This window comes from Cygnus olor, chromosome 1, assembly GCF_009769625.2.
Source record: "Cygnus olor isolate bCygOlo1 chromosome 1, bCygOlo1.pri.v2, whole genome shotgun sequence".
In the NCBI taxonomy this organism is placed as follows: domain Eukaryota; kingdom Metazoa; phylum Chordata; class Aves; order Anseriformes; family Anatidae; genus Cygnus; species Cygnus olor.
This window is the reverse complement of record NC_049169.1, coordinates 208,824,348-208,833,974: the sequence shown is the minus strand read 5'-3', so window position 1 is coordinate 208,833,974 and position 9,627 is coordinate 208,824,348. Positions and strand designations below refer to the sequence as shown.

The 9,627-nt window shown below is 72.1% G+C and overlaps 1 protein-coding gene across 2 annotated transcripts; it reads left to right on the top strand.

Moving 5' to 3' along the window:
- Positions 1-413: 413 nt before the first annotated feature.
- RHOG (ras homolog family member G) lies at positions 414-8,104 on the top strand. 2 transcript variants are annotated; one of them, XM_040539070.1, is made up of 2 exons: positions 414-541; positions 6,307-8,104. In XM_040539070.1, exon 2 carries the CDS (start codon positions 6,347-6,349, stop codon positions 6,920-6,922), a length of 576 nt encoding a protein of 191 aa, XP_040395004.1. In that variant the 5' UTR covers positions 414-541; positions 6,307-6,346; the 3' UTR covers positions 6,923-8,104. The 2 variants fall into 2 exon arrangements, with proteins under 2 accessions (XP_040395004.1, XP_040394920.1); XM_040538986.1 differs by lacking the exon at positions 414-541 and adding an exon at positions 1,659-1,817.
- Positions 8,105-9,627: the final 1,523 nt, after the last annotated feature.

The following is a 9,627-nucleotide window of genomic DNA, read 5'->3' as shown; positions in this document are numbered from 1 at the left end:
ATGGGGTAGGATGGGATGGGGACAGGACTTGTGTTGGGATCCGAGACGGGGACGGGGCCAGAGCAGCCCCCAGGCGCTGGGCCCCTGCACCCACCGTGCTCGGGGACACCCAGCCGGGGCCCCCCCTGCCCCATTCCTCCTCTGGGTGGCAGCAGGGCCCCGCGGCGCCGTGCGCTGATACGAGGGGGGGGGGGTGTCAAGACGGGGGGGGGTCAGCTGCGTGGAGCCGGGGGGGGGGGGGGGGGGGGGGGGAGAAAAGGGGGCGTTTAACATCCCCGGGGGAAACCCCTGCCCACCGCCGTTCCCACGCTCACATCCCGCCGGGCCCACGGCCCCCCCCGCCCCCCCCCCCAATCTCCTTCCCCCCCCCCCCTTTTCCCCCACCCCCCCAAAGCAGGAAGGAAGCGGCGGGGGCGGGCCGGGGCTCGGCGGCGGGAGGAAAGTTTGTGTCGGGAGCGCTCAGCCGCCCGGCTGCCGGGGGGAGCGCAGCGCAGCCCCCTGCCCTCGCCCCCTCCCCACGAAGCCAGCGCCATGCCCCGGGGTGAGTGCTGTGGAAGGGGGGGAGGTTGGGGGGCTGCTTGGGGGGGAGCTGGGGGCGGCACCTCCCCGGTCCCCCGGCACCCAGGACCCCCCGGCGCCCCCCCTTGGGGGGCGCCGGGGGGTCCTGGGTGCCGGGGGACCGGGGGGGTGCCGCCGGTTTGTGCTCGCCGCTTTCACCGCACCCATTGAGCACCCCGGCCTGGCTGATGCTGGGGGCACCCCTGGGTGCCGCCGCTCGCCCCCTGCCCCAGCGGGGCCCCGCGGAGCCGCTCGCCCAGCCCCACGTCCCGGCGGCTGCTGGAGACCCCGCGGAGGAGCCCCCAGCCCCAGCGCCGTGCCTGCTGGGGACACCGTGGCACAAGGGGACGTGCGGTGCTGGGTGCTGGGTGGATGGTGACAGCGCGGGGCCACCTCTGGAGTGGCTTCGTGGGGTCCTCCCCTCCTCTTCCTCGCGGCACCTCGAAAGCGGCGGGGCTGATGTGCCACACGCCAAGCACGAGGTCACGCCGCCTCCCGGCGATGTCCTGCTGCTGGCCTGCGGCACAGCGGGGCCCCCGCGTATCCCAAAAGGGACAGGGAGGCGTCCCCGCCATCTCCATCCCTCCACCTCCATCCCTCCATCTCCACCTCCACCACTCCACCTCCACCCCTCCATCCCCATCTCCATCCCCTCGGTCCATCCCACAAGGGGCAGAGCAGGGCGATGATGTCCCCGCCGCTGTCCCCTGCCCCGTGTCTCCAAAGTGCCCCCCCAGGTGCATGCGTGAGGTTTGCTGCGCAAATGGCCCAAATGCACGGGGGGGGAGCAGGGCCTGGCCCCCCCCGGCTGCGCTCGGAGCCGTGCGGAGCCGCGGCAGCGCCCGCGGGCAGCGCAGCCCCAGCACCCGTGCGGGAAGCGATGGGAGCAGAATGAGGAAATCGGTCACGCAGGGCCTGCAGTCCGAGAGCGAGGGAAACCGAAATCCTTCGACTCAGCACAGACGTTTTTACCGCGGCGACGGCCGGGCCCCCCGGTCCATGGGGGAGCTGCGGGGAGGTTCCCACGGAGCGGGGCCCTGGCAGCGATCGCCCCGCTCCCCGCGGCTCGGCCCCTGCAGGGCTCCCTGCTCTGTATTTTTAGATTTTATGAGTTTCCTCTTTCTCGTAGCTGGGGCGGGGGCCGTGCCACGCTGCTCTCACGGGGCTGGCAGAGGAGCAGCCCCGCGGGACGCTGCGCATGGGGACAATGGGGACAGCGCCCCGCAGACCCAGAATGGGGACGGACGGCTCCCTGCTCGGTGCGTGGCCCCGTGCCGCGGTGCTGCTCCGAGGAGCCCGGGGTGCTGCAGCTCGGCGCAGTGGGGAAGGGGCTGCTGGGGGGAGCGGGGCGCTCTGCCCGTCCCCTGAAGGCGCTTGTTGGTGCTGCGGGGTCAGGGAGCCCCGTCCAGGAGCCCCCACCTCACAGACCCGCTTTTCAGAGGTGGGCCCCCTTGGCACACCAGCTGGGGCAGGGGGAACCCCCGGTGCGGTGTCCGACTGTCTGGGCCCGTCCGTCTGTCCAGGACAGGGCCGCTGCCGTGGGGGGGACCTCGGGCAGAGGTGCGCCGGGTGCGGGCAGGCTCGTGCCCTGGGCAGGGTGCACGGCATGGGGCGCACAGAGCACGGTGTGGGGTAAGGCAGGGGCTGTGCAGTGCACGGTGTGGGGTGCAGGGTGTGTGCGGTGCGGTGCACGCTGTGGGGTGCAGCAGGGGGTGCACGGCGTGGGGCGCACGGCGTGGGGCACAGTGGGGTCGTGCAGGTGGCAGCGCGGGTGTGGGCTGCGCGGAGCAGGGTGCGGGGCGCGGGGTGCAGAGCACGGGGAGCAGCGCCTGCAGCACGCTGGGTTCGGTGGGGTTGTGCCGGGTGCCGCCGCGGCAGGGGAGCTGCGGCCCCACGGTCGCACCGGGCGCCTGCTCCGCTCCCCCAGCGGAAAAACCCAGCGGGGGGGGGGTGGGGGGGCTGGGGGTGCCCCGGGTGCGAGGGATGGAGGGAAGGTTTTGCTTCCCTTTTCTGCTGAAGCAGAGATGAGTCGTTTTTCCCGTCCCGGCGGGCGGCGAGGCGAGGCGGGGGGTGAATCACCCCGAGACCCCACTCGACCGCCGCATCCCCTCCCTGGCACCCCGCAGCCTGGCCGCGGTGGCGTGGCGGGGCTGGCGGTGCCGAATCCCGCCGTGCCCCGACTCTTCCTCTTCCTCTTCCTCCTCCGGTTTCCCCTCCTCCTGCCGGGGCCGGGGCTGTGCGGCCCCACGGGGCAGGGGCGGGGGCGTGGGGCCGGGCTGTGGGGCAGCGAAGGGGCCCCTCCTGCCACCCCGTGCAGGCCGTGCCCCGTGTCCCCAGGTCGCACATGAAGGCTCTTCCCAAAGCCAGCTGCACCCTCGTCTCCCCCGTCCCATTGCCCGGCAGGCTCCGGGAGCTCCAGCAGCCCCCAGCAGGGTCTGTGCCCCCTGTGGCCGAGCAGGATTGGGGTGGCCCTGCACCCGAATGGGGTGGTCCCGCACCCGTGGGGCAGAGCGTGGCCAGCCCCGTCCCCTAACAGCGACCATGGCCTGATGGGGACAGCCGAGGCCAGAGCGGGGCTGGAGTCGTGGGGTGCAGGGGGTGTGTGCTGTGGGGGCAGTGGGGATGCCCCCCAAACCTTCATGGCCTCAGGAGTGGGTGTCCTGGGGCCGGGGCACGGGCGCTGCTGTCCCCTGCCCCTGTGGCACCCGGGGAAGCACCGAGGGGGCCACGCCGTGACCGAGGCTCCCCGCACCCCGTGCCCCCGTGGGGTGAGAAGGGGTTAAGGAGCTGCCGGCGGCCGGAGAGGCAGCGGGGTTTGCCAGAGCCTTCCCGGGAGAACAGAGCGGCCTTGTGCAGGCGGCGGGGCCGGGGCTGGGGACACGGCTGGGGCCGGGTGTCCCCGGGCACCGCAGGGCAGGAGCCGTGGGCTGCCGGAGCCTCGGGAGCCCCGGTGCGGGATGCTCGGGGACCATGGCACAGGGGGGAGCCAACGTCCAGACCCCAGCCCCGTTTGGTGTGGGGTTTCGGGGTGGCTCCATCCCTCCGAGGATGAGCTGGGGTTTCGGCAGGTGCTGCGATGCCCGGCTCTCTGTCTGCTCTCCGTCGGTGCCAAGCCCCCACTCGGTGAGCCCCGTGCCCAGTGCCACCGTGCCTGCGGGTGCCCTTGCCATGTCCATGGCCCTGTCCCTGTCCCCATCCCCGCACCCGGAGCCAGCCGTGCCCGTGGTGCCTGGGCTGTGCGGGGCCTTCACAGCCCCCGGGGGGCTGCGGGGACCCTTCCCCCAGGGGCTGCCCCGCGGCTTGGCCTTGTTCCCCACGGCAGCGATGGTCTCACGGGTGGTGTTTCCACTCGGGCACTGCCCCTGCGGCCTCGCTGACTTGGGCAGCGCCTTTCCCAGGACGGGGATGGGGACAGGGGCAGGGACAGGGACAGGGACAGGGACAGGGACAGGGACAGGGGCAGGGGCAGGGACAGGGACAGGGGCAGGGGCAGGGGCAGGGGCAGGGACAGGGACAAGGACAGGGGCAGGGACAGGGACAGGGGCAGGGGCAGGGGCAGGGACAGGGACAGGGACAAGGACAGGGGCAGGGACAGGGACAGGGGCAGGGGCAGGGGCAGGGACAGGGACAGGGGCAAGGACAGGGGCAGGGGCAGGGGCAGGGACAGGGACAGGCACACGAGTGGTTTCCATGATTGCCACCAGGCCGGGATGTGTCGGGGGGCAGCACCGCGGTCACAGCACCAGGAGCTGGCAGCGCGTGGGACCAGCCCCGCTTGCCGCAGAGCTGCCCGTGGGGCCGAGGCGCTGCGTGGAGGAGCAGGACCCCGGTGCCGGCGCTGCGGCCTCCTCCCGCGCCCCCGCCGCGCGCCAGGTCCGGCTCCTGCGCATTTGTTCTTCTGCCAGCATTGTCCTCCGGCTCCAGCCGCTCTTCCCGCCCGTGTCCGTCTCCAGGGTATTTATAGACCACGAGCAGCTTCCTTGCACCTCCCCGGCCGCTCGCCGGATGGGTGTCCCCGGCCCCATGCTGGGCAGAGCCCCCCGGCCCCCCCGGCCCCCCCGGCCCCTGGTGCAGGCAGCGGCCACCCAGCCCGGCTGAGCCTGGTGCCATGGGGTCCCGTGGGGTCCCCGCAGCACGGCCGCCCCCCGTGGCCCCCACAGCAGGGGTGGGTTTTGCAGAGAGGTTCGGGAGGAAGCTCTGCCCGGGGCACAGCCCTGCGTGGTGTCAGCCAGCTCCGTCCCCGCAGCTGCGCCGGGAGCGGGCTGGGCTTGGTTGTCCAGGGGCAGAAAATGGGAAACATGAAGGGAGACGGGTATCTGCAAAGCCGTACTTGTGCCGTCTCCTCTTTAATGAAAAGAGATTAAAAAAGCCAAGCCAAGCCAGGTGGCAGCTTTGTCAGCTGCCTGAGAAGGCAGCGGGGCAGGGGGCACCCCCTGGGATCTCCCCCAGCGCTGCCCTCCCGTGCGTCCCTGCGGCCCCCATCATGGGAAGTGACAATGGGGGCAGCCTGGGGCCGGCACCTGAGGGGGGGCAGCCTCCCAACACCCTGAGCCTGCTCCTGCTCCCACGGCCCCCATCCTGATCCTCCTCCTGCCCCCCCAGACCTACTCATGGTCCCGCTCCCATCGCCCTGCTCCCACCGTCCCAGTCCCGCTCCCATCTCTGCCCCATCCCACCGCCCAGCCCCGTGCTGCTGCTCCAGCCCCTGCCCAGGCCCCACTGCGGCGCTGCCCCCCCAGAACCCCCCCGGGGCCCCCAGTGCCGCTGTGCAGCTCGGCGAGAGGAAGCCGCCCGCAGCCATCTGCCTGCAGCCGGGGCGGGGAGGAAGACGACGCCGGAGCTCGTTCGCGGGGGATCCCACGCAGCCGCGTCCTGAGCAGTTCCTGCTGTGCCGTGTGTGGGGTGGGGGACGTGGTGGCAGCACACCCCCCCCCCCCGCAGCACCCACACCCCAGGGAGCTGTACACGGCGGGGTGGGGGCGTGGGGCCGGGCCGGGAGCCAGGCAGGGCGGGGGGCACAGCACAGCCGCCCCCGCGGGCAGGAAGCCGGTGTCAGCGCGGGAAGAGGAAGAGCGACTTCCCCATGGGGGGGCAGGGGGCACGGCCCCTTTGCCTTTGCCCCAGCCCCCAGCCCCCCCCCCCGAGACCCCCGCCCAGCCACCAGGCACCGGCACAGCGTCCCCATCCCGCAGGGGACACAGCCCCTCTTTCCTCGTGGCCGTGCCTGTGGTGGGTCCCCTCGGCCCCGCTCCCTCCCCATGGTGCCGGCACCGCACGTGAGCCCCGCGTGAGCCTCCGTCCCCGGCCGAGATAAGTCCTCCCTCCAGCAGCCCTTGGGGTCCTCGCCCCGGCTGATAGCGGGACCCTGCCCGGGAAGGGAGCTGCCGGCCCCCGGCTCCGCCGCTCCCGCAGGAAGGGCAGCAGGATGCGGCCCTTAATGGGAATCGCAGAGGGAGCCTGAGGAAGGCAAACAGGGAGATGTGCGCCGGGGCTGGGGATAAACACAGCTGCTGGGGCCGGCGGTGGCCTTGCAGCAGGGCTGGCGACACGGCACGGCATGGCACGGCACGGCACGGGGCCCTGCAGCACCCTATGGAAGACGTGCTCCCCAGTGGCACGTGTGTTTGTCCCATGCTGGTGGGACACAGTTCCCCATCGGGGCCGCTGAGCATCGCAGGGGCTGCTGGCCGCAGGCAGCGGTGCTGTGTCCCGTGGCCCCGTTCCCTGACCCCTTTCCCCCCCCCGCAGGTTGCTGAAGGCAGACACGGAGGACGCTGAGGCCACCGGGATGCAGAGCATCAAGTGCGTGGTGGTGGGCGACGGGGCGGTGGGGAAGACCTGCCTCCTCATCTGCTACACCACCAACGCCTTCCCCAAGGAGTACATCCCCACCGTCTTCGACAACTACAGCGCCCAGAACACGGTCGATGGCAGGACTATTAACTTAAACCTCTGGGACACGGCCGGCCAGGAGGAGTACGACCGCCTCCGGACGCTTTCCTACCCCCAGACGAACGTCTTCATCATCTGCTTCTCCATCGCCAGCCCGCCCTCCTACGAGAATGTCAAGCACAAGTGGTACCCCGAGGTGTGCCACCACTGCCCCAGCGTGCCCATCCTCCTCGTCGGCACCAAGAAGGATCTGAGGAATAACCCCGAGACCATGAAGAAGCTCAAGGAGCAGAACCAGGCGCCCATCACCACCCAGCAGGGAATCAGCCTCTCCAAGCAGATCCACGCCGTCAAGTACCTGGAGTGCTCCGCGCTCAACCAGGAGGGCATCAAGGATGTCTTCACGGAGGCGGTGCGAGCCGTGCTCAACCCCACCCCAGCCAAGCCCAAGAAGCCCTGCGTCCTCTTGTGAGGGGCAGCCCGGGCGCAGCGCCAGCCCAGCCAGAGACGCTCCTGCCCCGGCCCCGCCGCTCCCCGGGCACTGCCCAGCGCTGCAGGACCCTGCCAGCATCTCCCCGCTGCCCCGGCTCCGAGCACCCCTGGCTCCGAGCAGCCCGGATCTGAGCACCCCCAGCTCCGAGCACCCCGGATCTGAGCACCCCGGCTCTGAACACCTCCAGCTCTGAGCACGTCCAGCTCCGAGCACCTCCAGCTCCGAGTACCCCGATTCTGAGCATCCCCAGCTCCCTCCAAACACCCCCAGCTCTCAGCACCCCAGCTCTGAGCGCCCCTGGCTCCCTCCAAACACCCCAGCTCTGAGCACCCTGGCTCTGAGCATCCCCAGTTCCAAGCATACCCGTCTCCAAGCAGCCCCAGCTCCCTCCAAACACCTCCAGCTCTGAGCACCCCCAGCTCAGAGCACCCCAGCTCCCTCCAAACACCCCCAGCTCCGAGCACCCCAGCTCAGAGCACCCCCAGCTCCCTCCAAACACCCCAGCTCTGAGCACCCCCAGCTCTGAGCACCCCCAGCTCCGAGCACTCCAGCTCCGAGCACCCCCAGCTCCCTCCAAACACCCCGGATCCGAGCACCCCCAGCTCCAGGCTCACTGCCTCCCGTGGTGCTCAGCAGGGCCGAGGGCTGCCAGCCCCGAGCTGTCACAGTCCGAGCGGCACTGAGCACTCCGCACTACCTGCCCATTTGCCCTGGGGCCGGCCGGGCTCCCTGCTGCCCCCATGGGTCCTGCACCCCCTCCGGCCCCATCCTCATCCCTGGCTGTCAGCGTTCGCTTTCGGGTGACGCCTCTGCAGTGCCGGCACAGAGCAACGCTTCCTGAGAAGGGGATGCCCGGGGGAGCTGAACCCCCCCGGCTCCTGCCTGGGCACCCAGCCCCACGGGGACCCCGCAGGTGCCCGGGGTCCGTCCTGCGTGGGGCTCCCGGGGTGGGCACGGCATCGCCGCTCCCCGCGCACCAGCACTGGCGTCATGCCGCCACGGGAGCCCGGCCGCGGCGAGAGCGGAGCTGGCACAGGCCCTGGGGAGGGTTTTGTCCCCCAGGACCCCGGTGACGAAGAACTGCAAATGGCAATGGGACCTGCCTGCGACGAGCTCCTCGCCGAGTTGCTTTTCCGTGAATAAAACCAGCCCTGCCCAGGCCCCCGCGCCTCCTGTGCTCTCCCGCGCGCTCCCAACACCCCTGGAGCCACCTGCCAGGGGGGACGCGGGCGCTGGCCCCAAAACCTGGGGCATCCTGGGCTGGCCCGGGGGTGCTCCTGGGCTGGGGGGAGCCTGGGGTACCCCACCATGGCCGGGCCTGCACCCCAGGGCCCACACAGGGCAGCGCTGAGCTCCTCTGCGGGGACATGGGGACATGGCGGGGCATGGGGACACTGCAGGAGTGGGGACGTTGCCGGGCATGGGGGCACGGCAGGGATGGGCACAGGGACACTGTAGAGATGGGGACATTGCAGGGCATGGGGACGGGCATTGCAGATGATGGCTGTGGGGACGCTGCATAGAATCACAGACTGGTCTGGGTTGGAAGGGACCTTAAAGCCCCCCCAGTCCCACTCCCCCTGCCCTGGTCAGGGCCCCCTGCCTCCACCCCCGGCTGCCCCCAGCCCCATTCAGCCTGGCCTTGGGCACTGCTGGGGATGGGAAGAGCCACGGGGCTGTGCACAGGGACATGGCAGGCTGTGGGGACGCTGTGGGGATGGCCCCAGGTCCCCGGGCCAGGCTCTCCTCCCTGCGAGCCCCCGGCCACCCAGCTCGGGCCCTGCCCTGTCCGGCCCACACCAAGCTCAGCACCGGAGCCCCCCATGCCCGGAGCCATCCCTGGCCTGGCCTGCCCGGGGCCGGGGGTGCTGGGGGGGGTTCCGGGCGCTGCAGCCCCTCGGGGGCAGGAGCTGCCGGTGGCCGGATCCGGCCCTGGCAGGGCCCCGGCACACACGGGCCCCTTGTCTCGCCCCGGGGCCGCAGCCAGGCCCCGCTGCAGGAAGGGCAGAGACCCGGCGGCCCCGCACAAGCGGCCTTTGTTCCCCGCCGGCCGCTTCCTGAGCAGATCTGGGGGGGGCCCTGGGGGCCGGCGTGGGCGACGATGCCTGCGAGGCGGGGTGGCTCTGTCCCCATCCTGTCCCGTCCCGTGCCGAGGGCACGCGTCGGCCGCCAGCCTCGCCGCAGCCCCTTGGGGATGGTGCAAAGCCTCCCCCCACTTCCTGGGCCCCAGGAGCCTGCAGGCAGCAGGATCCGGCCCCACGGCGACCCCACTGTGTGGGTGCCCCACGCACCCCGCTGGCACCCGCCAGTCCCCGTGCCCCCAGGGTGCTGTCCCCATGGGGACCCCAGTGCCGCAGCGGGATGCACCCTGCGCCTGGAGCTGCTGCGGCAGGGTCTGGCCATGGGGACCCCCCTCGCAGGGCCGAGCTGCCCCCCCGGTGGGGATAGGGGGGAGCAGGGCTGGGACGAGGCAGGGACCTGGGGCAGGACGCGCAGCGGGACGCGGCCCTGCCCTGGCCCTGGGGTGCAGCGTGGGGATGAGCTCACGGGTTTTCCCCTCCACGTCCCCGGCCCCGCTGCATGAGGTCAGGGCCCGTGCCGAGGCGTGGGCAGCCCTGGGGGAGCCCCAGGGCGGTGCGGAGGGAAGCCAAGGGCCCTGGCCCCGCTGCTTGCACCCTGCTCCG

Bases quoted from the DNA above. Each gene is read 5' to 3' on its own strand.
- RHOG (XM_040538986.1), top strand. From the start codon at position 1,666: ATGAGTTTCCTCTTTCTCGTAGCTGGGGCGGGGGCCGTGCCACGCTGC. The intron at 1,818-6,306 runs GTGCGTGGCCCC...CCCCCCCCGCAG, and splicing joins GACGGACGGCTCCCTGCTCG to GTTGCTGAAGGCAGACACGG.